A 16,402-nucleotide genomic window follows, 5' to 3' on the forward strand; every position below is an offset into this window, starting at 1 on the left:
AGTTACTCCTGATGGATCTGAGATCTGAATGAGACCTTAAAGGCTCCAAACTTTCAACGACAGCTGTGAAATAAACAACATGCACGTTTCTCAAGGCTCTTTGGTGTGGCAGGTCAAAGATCATTTACTTCAGGTTTCTAATGAATTGTGTGGAATCTGAATATCTTATCAAAATATGCTAGCAATGCAGACTCAATAACGCAGTCAGAAGTGTTAACTTTAACTCACTTTAGCAACTGCTGATTCACTCAGTGTTTTTCATATCTGAGTTCTCCTCCTCCTCCTCTCCTTTTGGCAGAAGCAGATTTTAAGGTTATTCACAGGAACAGACTTTATTTCCAGTTCGACAGACAGACAGAGACAGAAAGGCCTGACCTTACTTCACTGCTTGGTGCAATGGTATTGGTGTTTTTGGCATTTTAGCTTTAAGGGAAAACAGGCATTCAAGCTAAAGGCCCAGCTGGAACTAAATCAGGCCTTAAATACACAGATATAAAGATGGCACAGAAATTAACAGGGGCATTTCAGAAGGGCTGAAGTTACGGCTTGCCAAAATATTTTGTTTGAAAAAAAAATTTTTTAAGCAAAAAAAGCCCCTCTCCCAATCAAAACAGAAATTTGGGTGGGAGGGGTCTGATTTTGATGAACTTTTGGAGTTTTTTGATGGAATTTTTTTCAGGGTGGTTTTTTTTTTTGCGGGGGGATGAAAATCCAAAAACTTCTGAAGAAAACTTTCAAACAAATACATATTCATCAACACTTGGGTGGGAACAACACCAACTTAAACTGAAGCCCAATTTGCTCCCACAAAGCTGAGAATGTAAGTCCCTAAGTAACTGCACATAAAAGGGAGGTGGCTTTACAGAGGCTTACAGGGAGCTCCTCCCAAGTGCGAGGGGCAGCCTGAGAGAAAGCAGAAAGGTGCTTGTTTGAAAATTTAACAAGAGGCAAGTGGAGGCTGGGATCATGGGCTGATCAGAGGTGGGAGCTGACTTAGCAGTGAATTAGAGATGCCAGGTAAGGTGGGGATAGGCCATGTAGGGCCCTGCAAGTGAAGAAAGTTTCTTATGTTTGATGTTTTGTATACGCTGTTCCCTTCTCATCTGCACTGGTGAGCCAAGGCGGATCTTGCTTAGCCTGCTGTAAGTGAGAGGAGTAACTCCATTCAAGTCAAAGCACTGTGGATTTATAGTAGTGAAACCACAATCAGAATATAATCCCTGATAGCCAGTTCTACAAAGTTCTCTCTCTCTCTCTTTGTATTCTACTTTTCTAAGGCCTTGCCTAGATTTAAGGGAATTTGCACTGATGAAACTACATCAATATAGTTGCCTTGCCTTGGTGTGACTTAACCCAGCTGTAACAGGGATCCTCGTAATTACTCACCTTCCTAAAGCACTCGTAGATCTGTAGGTGAAAGGTGCTGTAGTAGTGCGAAGTGTTAATTTAATTAATGGTAACTTAAGTAAAATTATTAACTAACTCCTCACTGCTCAACTGTCTGTAATTCTTACTTTTTTACTGTCAGGAATGGTCGAGTTATTACTTAGTCCTGCCTTGAGTGCAGGGGACTTGACTAAATAACTTATTGAAATTCCTTCCAGTCCTACACTTGTATGATTCTAACACCTCTCTGGAGCAGCTAAGCCAATAGTAAATGTGGGGAGGGGGCAGAGTACACCATGCTGATCAAGATCAACAGTTTGCTGAGTGCATAAACGGAGCAGGAAGTCTGCCACCATCCCAGAAATTTCAGAATGAGCATGTGGCTTATTCCCCAGCGAAGAGCACTAGGGCTTATTCTGCAGTTAGGGAGGGAAAGATTCAAAAGATGACTGCACTTCCTGCTGAGATGGGACATTTGCAATAAGGGCCCTACGTCTTGTTCAGAAGAGTACCAGTCTAAGCAATGCTAGGTTATTTTGTAGAGTCTTGGACTATGCTTGGAGGTAATAAGGATTCACTGAAAATGGACTGCTATTAGACACCAGTAAAAGCTGATTATAAGAGTCAGGATTGCAATACGTTTTCCTTCCATTTACAAGAGGAGCAAAATACCAGGAGAAACATCACATTTGCCAGTATTTGGAGCCCAGTACACTCTACATACAATTATCGAAAGAATAACAGGAAATTGACCCATTTACTCTGAAAAGTTCCTATCGTGTTCTGCACTATTTCATTTAATTTCATGTCCATTTATGAACAAGTCATTTCTCTTCAGGGGCAGAAGATAAATTGTCAGCACGCACACACGCCCCTTTCCATTGCCAGGCACAAAAATATCACAAAGAAACACTTCCTTGCTCTCTGCTTCATTTTCTTCTTCATCATCTTTTTTTAATAAATGGTGCTAAGTATAAAAGTCAACTGACTGTAAATAAACTAAATTCCACCCCCACCTTACCTTAAGATTGTTTTTTTGGACAGAATATATTCCACCCACATGGGCTCTGGTCTGATCTGACTGCTCTTCTCAGTACCAGAGAAATAGGATAACAGCCTGCATGGAATAGCGCTTAGAAAACAGAAACATTTGGCCACTACTGTCTGCATTACTGGCATATTGCAATACGGGCTCCATGCATTATCGCCGGTCGAGGGGCTTTGCTTTAGTATTAAGGAAGTAGCCCTCCCGTGGGTGTTTCTTTTAATTCTGCACAGTGCTTATTATCTGTATTCTGGCAGTGCCCACTACGCACTAGATGCTGTCCACAGCACACAGGAGGCAGCATGGTCTCGTGGACAGGGCTTTGGAATGGGAGTCAGGAGACCTGAGCGCTATTCTCAGCTCTGCCGTGTGATTTTCAGAAAGTCATCCTCCACCCCCGTCGGTCTTGTCTCTTTAGAGTGTAAGGTCTTTGGGGCAGAGGGGCGGTCTCCTCCTTTTAGGGCTACATACCAGAGCAAGGTGCTGATCCCAATGAAGGTTTCTCGGTGCTACAGTAATATAAGTAATCCTGACAGAAAGATGGAATCAATGCCCCAAAGGTCCTGCAATCTAGAGACAAGCAGCACGGGAAGGGTGGGAAGAGGGACACCAAAGCACGCACAGGTGATATGTACCTCTTGGGCCTGCAGCTCTCATTGGCTTGGGTTAGAGTTGTGGGTCTCTCAAAAATCAGACTCCACGTACATAAATACATCTATTCCAAGATTTAAATGACAAAGGAGAATGGAAGAGCCAACAGGACAGGGACTGGGGAGGCCACATTCAACAGTCTACTTTACTTCGTACTGCTGTTGTATCAGGCCCAGTGAAGATTAACCCAAAGCAAGGGTCAGAGCTTACGTGGGGGCTTTTATACCCCCCCTCCCTTTAAACTTCTGACACAGGAGGGAAAGGGGCACAGCCAAGGTGCCCAAGTACCCTCAGCTGTTGTTTCAGCTCCTAGCAGTGTAAGTCAGAGCAGCTCTCAGGCTGCTCTAACATGACACAAAAGGGGAGCGGTTCTGCACAGAGGCTGCAACAGGTATCGGAGCGGATGAGCTTTGCAGACACCGAGCAGCACACCTTTGACCGCGTACCCCCGAGCTGCACCCTGTGTCTTTAGTTGTCTCTCTACAGGGCTGAACAGAATAAAGCAGATGGGGAAATGTGCGCCAAATGGACGCTCAGGGTATGTCTATTCAGCAAGTGTAGCAGCAGCGGGTCTCAGAGCCTGGGTCACCTGACTCAGGCTCACGCTACGGGACTATTTTTAGCCCCGCAAGTCAGTTGACCCAGGCCCTGAGACTCACTGCCATGTTTTGTTTTGTTTTGCTGTGTAGACGTAGCCTCGGACGCTCCACGCTTATTCGCTTTGTGACTCCAGATCAGAGTTGCTTGGTTTACAAGAGAGTTTCCCGATTTGACCAGACCTACAAACTCCTGAGGCCTTGAATCCACCCGGGTTTCTTCCTGCTTGGACCGTCACCATCAGTACTGAAGGTTCCGCAACCAGAACTGTGCTGGCAATTTTGCTCAGGAAGCGTGAGGCGGATCAGCATGCAGCTCGCTATACCCTGGCTGCCTCAGCTTCTGCTGGGCCAAGAGGAGCAAATACTAGGTTTTGTCACTGCAGTCAGCCGATAAGACTCAAAAGATGAACAGAGATCAGTGCCCTGCTGGAGAGAGATGTTCTTTTTACACTGGTTTTCACCATAACTACACTTTATGGAAAATAAGATAATACTGCTTTATGAATTAACAAATCCCTCACTCCATGAACAAGCAAAACACTCCAGGCACAGCTAACTCATGCATAGACTGTACCTCCTACCAATGATTTCTTTTTCCTGTTTAAAATGGGAATTTGGGGGGCTGAGGGGAATTACGAAAGGAGGGCATCCTGCAGCAGCAGCAGGTTTTGATTCAAAGGGATTGATTCTCTTTGGAACTATATAAAACCACCAAATCCACTGCAACTCTTGGTGTCTGCTTCGTGCCCCAAGAAAGATTGCTTGAGGCTGTTTAGCGCCAAAGCAAGTGCCTCTGAAAACAAAGAGCATTTCCACACCAGCTTTTGGGGCTCCACCCAGAAACAGGAGAAGGAGGGAGAGGAAGAAAAGATGCTTTCACCTCTGGTTGAGAAGATTTCATTGCTTGCTGGTAAAGTGGTTTGGCCCTTTGGACACCACGTGAAAGAGAACACCAGAGGGCATTGCCTGCCTGGAAATACAGCTGCTGCTCACCTGTAATGACAGCCAGATTCATTAAGCGCCCTAAAAGATAATTAAAAAAATGAAGAGGTGGAAGTGCCCTGGGTCTCCACTTCCCTTTTGTCTTTATGAGTGGAGAGAAGAATGTCCAGTGGCTAATTATAAATTACAGCACCAGAGGAAGAAGCTGCGGATTGCACTTTGTCTGAAAAGATGTCACTGAAGCATTCAGGGAAACTCACTCGCAGGCAGACGGCCTGGGGGAGAAGAATGGGTGGGGTAGCTCTCTGACCCCTGAGTGGGGGTTCTTTAGCCACAAGAATCCAGATTCAGTAGCCCCAAAGGTGGCACAATGGGGTGCAGCAACTGGTATGCCAGTTAATTTGGTTCGCATGCCTGTCGTTACAGCACAGCTTCCGGGGTGCCTGCAAATTCCACCTCCCCCAAACCCATCACAGTGGCTGGGCCTATATACAGCAAAAGCTGTGTCATCCTGCACTTTATCCACCGGAAAGCTCTATTAACTAGCGTTTCTGATATCTCCCAATACAAATCTTCCATCTAGTAACCGGGATGAGTATACTGCCCAGGAGGTTATGCAATTGCACATTCTGCCCTCTGCTTTATGCAAAAGAGGCAGAAGACAAGTAAGCAAGCTGATAGCAGGGATTTATTCAAAAAAGCAGCTTCCAGGGTATGTCTTAGGGTCATTACAGATTCAGCCCAATCTCTGACACCTTCTACATCTACAGTGATAATTGATGTTGATAGTGATGACGCTGAGCATTGCACAGAGAAGTACAGACCAGTCAGCCTCACCTCAGTCCCTGGAAAAATCATGGAGCAGGTCTTCAAGGAATTAATTCTGAAGCACTTAGAGGAGAGGAAGGTGATCAGGAACAGTCAGCGTGGATTCACCAAGGGCAACTCATGCCTGACCAACCTGATTGCCTTCTATGATGAGATAACTGGCTCTGTGGATGAGGGGAAAGCAGCGGACATGTTATTCCTTGACTTTAGCAAAGCTTTTGATACGGTCTCCCACAGTATTCCTGCCAGAAAGTTAAAGTAGTATGGATCGGATGAATGGACTATAAGGTGGATAGAAAGCTGGCTAGATCTTTGGGCTCAATGGGTAGTGATCAATGGCTCCATGTCTAGTTACCAGCCGCTATCAAGCAGAGTGCCCCAGGGGTCAGTCCTGGGGCCGGTTTTGTTCAACATCTTCATTAATGATCTGGATGATGAGATGGATTGCAACTCTGAAAGTTTGTGGATGACACTAAGATGGGGGTAGAGGTAGATATGCTGGATAGGGATAGGGTCCAGAGTGACCTAGACAAATTGGACTATTGGGCCAAAAGAAATCTGATAAGGTTCAGCGAGGACAAGTTCAGGGTCCTGCACTTAGACGGAAGAATCCCATGCACTGATACAGCTGTTCTCAGTGGTGGCAGATGACAGAATGAGGAGCAATGGTCTTTAGTTGCAGTGGGGGAGGTCTAGGTTGGATACTAGGAAACACTATTTCACTAGGAGGGTGGTGAAGCACTGGAATGGGTTACCTAGGGAGGTTGTGGAATCTCCACCCTTAAGAGTTTTTAAGGCGCGGCTTGACAAAGCCCTGGCTGGGATGATTTAGTTGGGGTTGGTCCTGCTTTGAGAAGGGGGTGGGACTAGATGACCTCCTGAGGTCTCTTCCAACCCTAATCTTCTATGATTCTAAAATCCTAAGAGCCTTTTGAATCATCAAAGGAAGATTAAATTATGTTCAGTATCGTTTTAGCGTTAAGTGTATTTTTAGTGATCTGGGTGTAGGCCACGCGCTGTCCATAGTGATATGTAGTATCATAACATAACCTACTGTATAGAAAACTTCATTTGTATACATCTAAGTGCTTCAAGAAACCAACCACTCTTCAGTGCAGTACTCCTATTGGATTGGTGAGTACCTGTTTACTATTTCATACTTTATTTATTTTACTGTATTCTAATTCTTTGAAAATTGGTATTCCATTGGAAGTATAACTCTTAGTTAACTGGAATTTTTGACTAACTGGCACCCCTCGTTCCCCCAACATGCCGGATAACAAAGCTTTTACTGTACTTGGTCTGTTGATATCAGTGGGAGTCTTTCGACTGGCTTCAGTGGGCTTTGGATCAGGCCCTCATCTGGTAATGTGCTTAAAGATTAACAGCAAGCCATGCTCATTTAAAGGTAGGCTGGACAAAGGAGGTCTGACTAGATGTGCCATAGGGGCCTGATCTTGATCCCACTGACATCAAGGGGCATAGGATTGAGCCCTGAAAATATACCTCACCTCACCTCTAATTTCCATGGTTCTGTGAGATGAGGGAAAGACTGAAACTTACACTGCAGCAGTTGCAGTGGATGAAGTTCACATCATGTGCTAACACCCTGCTCCAGATCTATGCATACTCCGTAGTCCTTCTGCTGGTCTGCCCTCTGCACAAAAGCAAATTTCATTCTATATGTGGAAATTCCTTTCCAAATTCTTCTGCTTCCATGAGAGCTTTAGATATACATTTCTCTCTCTCCTCTCCCCCCCCTTTTTTTCCAGCAGAGGGAAGAAAAGTAACGTACGCCCTCCCGCCAACACACATATATTTGGAAAAAAAAATGCAGAATCTGTAGTTGGAGGAGTTAGTGTCAGACTATAAAAAATTATTAAACATTATGTACAAAGAAAACATAATTAGCTCCTGTGGGATCTGAAAAAAAAAATTACCCATGAAGAAGGAGAAAATGGATAACTCACTCCTGGGTTTGCCAGTCGTGAATTATTTAATAATCACTCCCTACCAGACGGAATATATTTATCCACCCCATTGGAGCACACTTTTCAATCTATTTACACTGCTTTTAAAATATGATTATTTATTTAAAAAATAAAAAAGGGATGCACAAGGGTGGGGGGGGGAGCTAAAGGGAAAAAATATTACATCTCATCAGTCTTTCTGATCATGTTAGGGTATTTCAAACTAAAATTAATGTGAATGCTGTTTATTGCATCTATCTTGATTATCTTCAATATTAAAACAGAGAAATTAAAACCAGAATGTGTACCCTCCAAGAAGCACCCTTATGATATACATTAAATGGCACAGGTATACTTCTGTTAGCCATGTGTTCTTGTGCAACGAAGGTTTGATCCAGCTCTCATGAAAGTCAATGGAAATACTCTCCGTGATTTCAATGGGAGCTGGAGCAGGCTTCCAAAACATCTCTCACCGGGCCAGACTGTGCTCTTACTTACACCTGCAGTGAATCCAGAGTAACTCCAGTGACATCAGTGGAGTCACTCTGAATTTACACCTGGGAACACAGAGCAGCACTTGGCCCTCAGATTTGACCAGCTGCTTATTTTAAAATGTCAGGAAGTCCCACAAGTTTACTCTTGCCTTTATATTTCATTATGTGTTGTTGCAATTACAATACCCTTCCCAAACAAAAAACTTTGCCCAGCTAAAGTTAAGTGCACTAGTGACAAATACGGTAATGTTGCAGAGCCATTCAGACTCCACAGAGGCCTTGAGAAACGTATATGGATATTAAACAGGAATATGCAATGTTAAAACCTATTCAAAAACTTAAGGACATTTCTAAGCCAAAAGAAATAATTTGATCATGTACTGCGATAATTCATTTTTGTTTGATTTTCTTTTAAAACTCACCCAAGTTTCTTCATGGATCTTAAAGGCAGGAAATGATCAGCAATGGCTGTTCAATAAATTAGAAGTAACATTTTCAAAATTTTCAGGCACGTAAGTCCTATTTTCAAAAGAGACTTATTCTCGGTCATAAATATAAAGGGAAGGGTAACCACCTTTCTGTATACAGTGCTATAAAATCCCTCCTGGCCAGAGGCAACATCCTGTTACCTGTAAAGGGTTAAGAAGCTCAGCTAACCTGGCTGGCACCTGACCCAAAGGACCAATAAGGGTACAAGATACTTTCAAATCTTGGGTGTGGGGGTGAAGGCTGTTGTTTGTGCTCTTTGTTTACGTGGTTGTTCTCTCTTGGGACTGTGAGAGGCCAGACAGAAATCCATCTTCTCCAACCCATCCTAATCCAAATCTCCAATATTGCAACCAGCAGAGGTAAGCCAGGCAAGGCGGATTAGTTTATCTTTTGGGTTTTATGTGAATTTTTCCTGTGTTAAGAGGGAGGTTTATTCCTGTTTTCTGTAACTTTAAGGTTTTCCCCAGTGGGGGATCCTCTGTGTTTTGAATCGGAATATTCTGTAAAGTATTTTCCATCCTGATTTTACAGAGATGATTTTTACTTTTTTTTTTTTTTTAAATAAAATCCTTCTTTTAAGAACCTGACTGATTTTTCCATTGTTCCAAGACCAGAGATTTGGGTCTTTGATGATTTTGTAACCAGTTGGTTAGGATATTATTCTCAAGCCTCCCCAGGAAAGGGGGTGTGTAGGGCTTGGGGGGATATTTTTTGCAGGGGAAGACGTCTCCAGGTGGTCTCTTTCCCTGTTCTTTGTTTAAAACGCTTGGTGATGGCAGCATACTGTTCAAGGAGAAGGCAAAATTTGTACCTTGGGGAAGCTTTTAACCTAAGCTGGTATGAATAAGCTTAGGGGGTCTTTCATGCAGGTCCCCATATCTGTACCCTAGGGGAAAGAACCCTGAGATGCTCTTAAGGAGCAGAGTGGATAAAAAGTATGATTAAAAAAAACCATTAAAGAACGTAGATTTTTTTTATTTTAAGGCCAAACATACAATAATCTATTAAAATCATTTCAATTAAATAAAAAAAGTAGTCTTTAAAAGCAATATCTAAAAGTCCGACCACTGAACTGGTGGCAGTCACTGGCTAAGCACCTGGAACCAGAGTTTGTTGAAATGCTAAACCAGCTTTTGACAGCGGCAGCTTTTGGTCTGCAGGTACAGGGAGACTATTTCTTCATTTCAGTTTGTTCAACTAGTTTAGTTCAATGAATAGTTCATTCAAAGTGGCACAAACCAGCTGGGAGCTGAAAAAGCAGGAAAGCTTGTGTTCCTCTTCCAAACCATGAATAAAAACTAGGCAAGAGAGGATGAGATCTATTAATTCTAAAATCTTGAAGGACACAGTGACCAGAAACAACCAATTCAATTCACTGACTACAGATACTTCATTTATTTAATAAATTAGTTTTAAGCACAAAACACTTGTTTTCTAATGTAGCCAGCACATTTAAGATTTTTAATAAAAAGCAATGTTAAAATGATGTTTTTGTGCACTTTGAATTGGAATTCCCCTCTAAGGTGCCACAAGTACTCCTTTTCTTTTTGCAAATACGGACTAACACGGCTGTTACTCTGCAACCTGTCATTTCTATCCAGTGCTGCTTGACACAAATCATGAGTAAAAAATTCATCTTCTAATAAATAAGAATGTGTCATCCATTTTCTAGCAATTTAAAAAACTGTAAATATCAAGAATCTGAATAAGCGATATAATCACTTAAAAATATATAGAGAGAGATATAGTGAATCCTCCTGGTTAGCAAAACGAATTACCAAATTATACCAACCAGTGAGACCACCTCTCTCTAAGAATATAACTAAAAAGCATAAATGCAAAACAACTTTAAAAATTGACTGTTTAAATCAAGGTTTCCTGCTTGCTGATTAAATCATGATTAAAACTGGTGATTTAAATCAATCTAGTGTGGCAGTCAGGTTCTAAATCACTTAGATGCTTTGGAAAATTCCAACCAATGTCCCAAGTTAGGTTTTTTTAAAAATGAATATTAATCTAAATGTTTTCAACAAACAAGGTACATCTTTGAAAAATTAACATATGCAGTGTATTAAAAGCAAGTATTAGGTCTGGTCTACACAAACATGTTTCCATTTTCACTGGGGGAGGGGGGGTTTGTATCAAATTATATGTATAATTAATACCATATAACTTTTAGGGACAGACAGTAGGGTTGCCACCTGTCCAGATGGTCACAGGATTGTTACTTTTTTGAGATCGCCGTTCTGGGAAATCTGTAAGGGTGCTCAGTACGCTGCCAGCTGTTCCGTTTGATGGGCTCAGGATCAGCCCAGATGTCCCATTTCTTTTGTAGCTCAGAGGTAACAACCTTAAGAGACAAGCCCTAGGTACTGGATAACCCAGTCTAAGTCCCTGATTATTGAACGCGCCCCCTATCCCAGGCAGAATGTGAATACACAGCCAGCTGCTGCCCAGGAGAGGAATGGACTAGATGAAAACACATGGTTAAGTCTTCTCCTGAGCCACAGCTTTGTGCTGACGACCTGGAAGCCAAACTGACCATTCTAGTTTCAATGTCCCAGAAGATCGAAGAGCCAAAAGCAAGCCTACTTCACCGCACGCATAGCAAGAAGTCACTCTGCTGTTTAAAGTTCCTGCCGTATAATAAGCTAACATATTATTAGTAATATCTGTAAGGATGTGACTTTTTTTTTTCCTTCCAGGGAGGATGTCCCCTTTTACTACCTCATCGCTTATGCTAAAATATAGACACATCAAGCAAAAGAGAAAAGGAGGACTTGTGGCACCTTAGAGACTAACCAATTTATTTGAGCATGAGCTTTCGTGAGCTACAGAACGTTCCAAAGAACAAAATGCTCCCCCCACCCCTGCCCCAAGAATGTAAAACAGAAGTGTCAAAATATTTTATGTGGCATTATGCACTCATCTATTTTAAAGACAGAGAGGATTAAATACATCTACATGATGGAAAGAAAAAGTGTTTAAACAACAATAAAAAAAGATTTAGTGGTATTAATAAAGAACTTCCTTAAAGCAGCATGTCTCCATTAAAGTAATTAATAGGGTATGAAAGACACTTCAGTGGAAAGTGAGGAGAGTTCAGGCTAAAGCTTTCTGATTTTTCACATGATCTCAAGACTGGCTTCCGTGCAAAAATAGGCTCTAAAAGGAATATATGGGGGTGGGAGTGATATGGTGCACGTATGAAATTCAAAGATTAAGAGAATATTAGGACAATAATTCTGACTACATTTATCTGAAGCGACAATAAAATGTTCTGAGTGAATTAAGGATTGTATTAACAGATGCAGAGAAGAGTTTGAAATCTAACTGGCAGAAAGGAAAGGTTTTATGATGATATATATATATATATATATATATATATTTTTTTTTTAGGATAGCGGTGATATTGCCATAAAACTTTAATCTTATTGCCACGCCAGAGTGAAAGAAAACCTGTCAGAGGCAACTGAGCACATCTGGACTCTCTTGTTTTAAAATGGGAATGGTCTCTTTTCAGCAAAAAGGTCTCACGGGAGGCTGGAAGTGGAAGCTAGACCAATTCAGACTGGAAGCAAGACACAAACTTTTAACAGTGAGGGTAATTAACCACTGGAACAATCTACCAAGAGTTCTGGTGGATTTTCCATCACTGACAATTTTAAAATCAAGATAGGATGTTTTTTCTAAAAGATCTGCTTGAGTGCAAATGGGAAATAATTCAGGGAAGTTCTCTGGCCAGTGACATGCAGGGGGTGAGACAAGGTGATCATAGTGGTGCTCTACCATGGTAGCTGGCAGCCGAGCGCCAGGGATTCTTTAGAAGCCACTTGAGTTTTCCTTAAGCAGAATTAACTGCTTTAGAAATGTTTCAGAGAGATTTTTTAAAAACAATTTAGGTTTGATCCTGCATATGCTACCGAGACTCGTGCTATTGTGGGTAATCCCATTACTGTAACGAGCGCTCTGCTCAGTGGCGTTTGCAAGGCTGTGCTGTACACTGTCCCTGTTTTTGTAACCCTTCACCTTTCAACCGCGTTGCCTTATATACAGTGAAGCCAATTGCATGGAACTCCGAGTGAAGCTGCAACTCAGATGTTCTCTGAATCTCTAGAAATGGCCTAAAAAGCTTTTCTGTGCACATCGTACCAATTGTTGGGCCTAATACCTTGTGCTGAAGCCAACAGAGTTTAAGTCCTTGCTTAAGTGCTTTGCTGAATCCAGGCCTACACCAACTGCAGTTCTACATAAGGGCTACAATCGCATGATCAGTAACCTACATTAAGTCTTTAGGGGAATACAGAGGCTTTTGAGAGCTCCAAGGATCAGCTAAATGCCAAGGAGAATAGAATGTCAAACAAATATTTTTCTTTTCATGACAGAGGATAAATATTTGGCAGAACGTTTAATTTAAAAAAAAGTTTAAAAGTTACTCAGTCAGAGTAGAGAACATTGCTGTAATTTTAGTTTGCCTCCTAAAATATGTCCAGTCACAGTGGCTTTCTGAAGGAAATATTTACTAATTTAAGAAGTGTTGTCTGGCTTTAACACTGCTCGCATTTACCCAGACATCTCTGGTGGAAGAGCGCCAAAATAATGTCTTGGTTAAAATTAATTAAATAAAAATAAAATAAAGATGCGACAGTATCAAGAGTTAAGGTAATAATAAAGTTTTTAAGAGAGACAGTCCTTACCCGTGTTACTAATCATACCTTGAACCTGATTTACTTTTCACCATTGATGCTGTTAGCTTGCTTCATGCACTTCCCGTAACAGGGATAGGGAAAAAAAGACTGATCTGGTCAATGTCAGTGTTTAGTGCTCAGGTAGTAGGTGACATGCTGCTAGAAGGCACCCTATTTTTTATTTATTTAGATGTATACAGTAGTTTTAAAAGATACCTGTACAAAGAGCTCTAGGCACTGTGATCATCAAGTAATCTTACAACAACAGAATAATGCCCACCCAGGAGAATTAAAAATTATATATGAATGACACAAACTTCATCCACTAGTGGCATTAAACAATCACATGGTAACAAATTAACTCAGCCAGCCAGTAAACAAAAAATAACAGAAGAGCTCTTCTCCAAACCCCATCAGTTCCTGGAAGATACTTTCAACCTCCTCAGAGAACCCTCTGCTAATAAAGTTTGTGGATGACAACACTGGGAGGTCTGGCCAATACAGGAGGAAAACCTGAATATCATACAAAAAGATTTGGATGACCTTGAAAACTGGAGTAATAGAAATGGGACAACATTTAATAGTGCAACATCATGAACTTAGGGACTAACAACAAGAATTTTTGCTATAAGCCGGGGATGAATCAGTTGGAAGCAACAGCAGAGGAGAAAGACCTGGGTTATTGGTCGATCACAAGATGACGATGAACTGCCAATGTCATGCAGCCATGAGGTATTTTCAGTACAGACAGGAAAATGTTAGTACCATTATACAAGGCACTGGTGAGACCTCACCTGGAAACCTGTGTGCAGTCCTGGTCTCTCACATGTAAAAAAAAAAAAATGATTTCAAACTGGAACCGGTGCACAAAAGGGCTTCTAGGATGAGCCGAGGAATAGAGAACCTACCTTATGAGAGGGCACTTAAGGGAGCTTGGCTTGTTTAGCCTACCAAACGAAGGCTGAGGGGAGATCTGATTGCTCTCTATAAATACATTAGAGGGATAAACACCAGAGTGGGAGAGGAGTTAATTAAGTTAAGGGCCAATATTTGCACAAGAACAAATGGCTATAAACTTGGCCATTGATAAGTTTAGGCTTGAAATTAGGTGAAGGTTTCTAACCATCAGAGAGGTAAAGTTCTGGAACAGCCTTCCAAGGAGAGTAGTGGGGGTGAAAAACCTAACTTGTTTTAAGACTGGGCTTGATAAGTTTATGGAGGGGACAGTGTGATAAGACTGCCAATAGTGGCACATGGCCCATTTGCGACTGCTATTAGCAAATATCTCCAATGGCTGGAGATGGGACACTAGATGGGGAGGGCTCCGAGTTACTAAAGAGAATTCTTTCCCAGGTGTCCGCCTGGTGGGTCTTGCCCACATGCTCAGAATTTGACTGATTGCCATATTTGGGGTTGGAAAGGAATTTTCCCCAAGGTCAGATTGGCAGAGACCCTGGAGGTTTTCCACCTTCCTCTGCAGTGTGGGGCATGGGTCACTGGCTGGTTTGAACCAGAGAAAGTGGTGCGTTCTCTGTAACTTGCAGTCTTTAAATGATGATTTGAGGACTACAGAACTCAACCAGAGGTTATGGGCCTACTGGGGGAGGTTCCGTGACCTGTGACGTGCAGGAGGTCAGATGAGATGATCATGATGGTCCCCTCTGGCCTTAAAGTCTAGGAGTCAAAACATGGCTTATATGTGATTGCTGTTAAAAAAAATCAATCCATAAACCCTCGAAGAAAACATTGGATACATTTACTCAGTTCATTTCTTATCCAAGTGGGAGCATCTGAAGTCAGGGCCATGTAGTAAAGAGGTCACACAGATTTCAGAGTCCCCGAGCAAAGCCATTTCACTTCCTTACAGTACTTCAGGTCAATCCAGCTCTCAATGTGTGTGACAGGGTAAAAGGCAGAATCCCTGTGAAAAACCACGTACCGCATCTAAGCTAAACATTCCGTGGGAGATGCATTGTACAAAGGAAAACAAGCCAAGGGACAGCAAGGGCAAAGCTATGCTAATTACGCCACATGCCTTAAACCTTCTTGGCATTATGACAGATCCCACCTACCAAGCCCCGGTCTCCCACAATAGGATAGCTGTCTCCAACTAGGCAGGTGGTTTTGTTGACACTGACGAGTGACAACTATCGATATTGCAGGTCTTGATCTACCAACGTGTTCTCCGCTAGCAGTGAGAGCTGCTGAATGCACAGCATGCGATAACTTCCTATCCCTGGCAAAGCCGAGGCTAAGAATTGAACTGCGCATGTAACCTGGTCTTCCTTCTGGTAAAATGCCCAAGTGGATGAGTTACTTTTTCTGTCAATATTATTCTTGGCCCACAGCTTTGTAATCAGTACAGCTGAGAGGGAAAGGGAGATGCACTTGGAATATGCTTTCTCCCTCTACGTGCATCCAGCACTCGCGATACAGCTTAGAATCAATAAACTTTTCCTCTCGTCACCGTCACTGTTTGTTGTCCTTTCCCTTAGCTGGTATTATGCTGTTTTTCTAGCCAGAAATCTACCAAACCCACTGGGGTTTGTGTGTGTATGAGGGCAAGTTAGACAGATTCCTCTAATGCAAACAAACATTGCATGCAGTCGAACCAATGCTGCTGAGTGCCAAAAACAGAGCCCTTCTAGAGGCAGGATCAGTTCAAAGATGGAACTTCTGCCAAAGCAAAGCTCCTTTTGCTGAGGCTTCAACAAAGCATCTGACTGAAGTAGTATTCACAAAGGCCATGCTCTTACTTTTCCGCTCTTCCCCGGCCATGAGGTTTGCAAACTGCTGCCTGGACTAAGTAGCAGGGCATTTTCGATCAGAGAGAGATGAGACTCTTTGTTCTCTGAAAAAACTGGGTAAGGATAAATCAGACCTGCTAAATCCATACTATGAAAAGGCAGAGCAGCCCTAGCACTGAAAGCATCGTTAGCAAGGACTAGCTACAGGTGAAAGGCCTTTAACTGGTAACTGTGGCTATTAACACGGTCAATGGTACAATGCTAACGTACTGACCCAAGTGCAAAGCAACCATACCACCCCCTCCCCCCGTTAAACCAAAGGCAAAGAATTAACCCCCTATTTATTCAAGACCAGGTTTTCAGAACTGAATTAACTGGCTTAAATGCCATTATCTTTCTTTATAGCCCCCACGGCTTAATACCACAGACTGGATGGAATTACACACACACATGATAAATGCACCTGTTACACATGCAGTTATGAAAATCAACAGCCCCTTAAAATAATTCTCTCTTATCTATTGTGATAGACCCAGGCCATTTGGGTACAACCGAGTAGTCTT

The 16,402-nt window shown here is 42.3% G+C and overlaps 1 protein-coding gene across 9 annotated transcripts in view; it reads right to left on the bottom strand.

Annotated features, from left to right (window-relative positions):
- LPP (LIM domain containing preferred translocation partner in lipoma) overlaps positions 1-16,402 on the bottom strand; it is a 449,897-nt gene that overhangs the window by 56,691 nt on the left and 376,804 nt on the right. Inside the window, exon 9 of one of the 9 annotated variants that reach the window (XM_073359056.1) lies at positions 14,638-14,766. The exons of the other annotated variants lie outside the window; for them this stretch is intronic. Within the exon in view, the coding sequence (XP_073215157.1) occupies positions 14,668-14,766 (99 nt within the window). The 3' untranslated portion in view covers positions 14,638-14,667. Of the gene's footprint in view, positions 1-14,637; positions 14,767-16,402 lie in introns of those variants that run through there. 9 annotated transcript variants of the gene reach the window in all.

The sequence above is a fragment of the Lepidochelys kempii genome, chromosome 9, assembly GCF_965140265.1.
Source record: "Lepidochelys kempii isolate rLepKem1 chromosome 9, rLepKem1.hap2, whole genome shotgun sequence".
Lineage (NCBI taxonomy): Eukaryota > Metazoa > Chordata > Testudines > Cheloniidae > Lepidochelys > Lepidochelys kempii.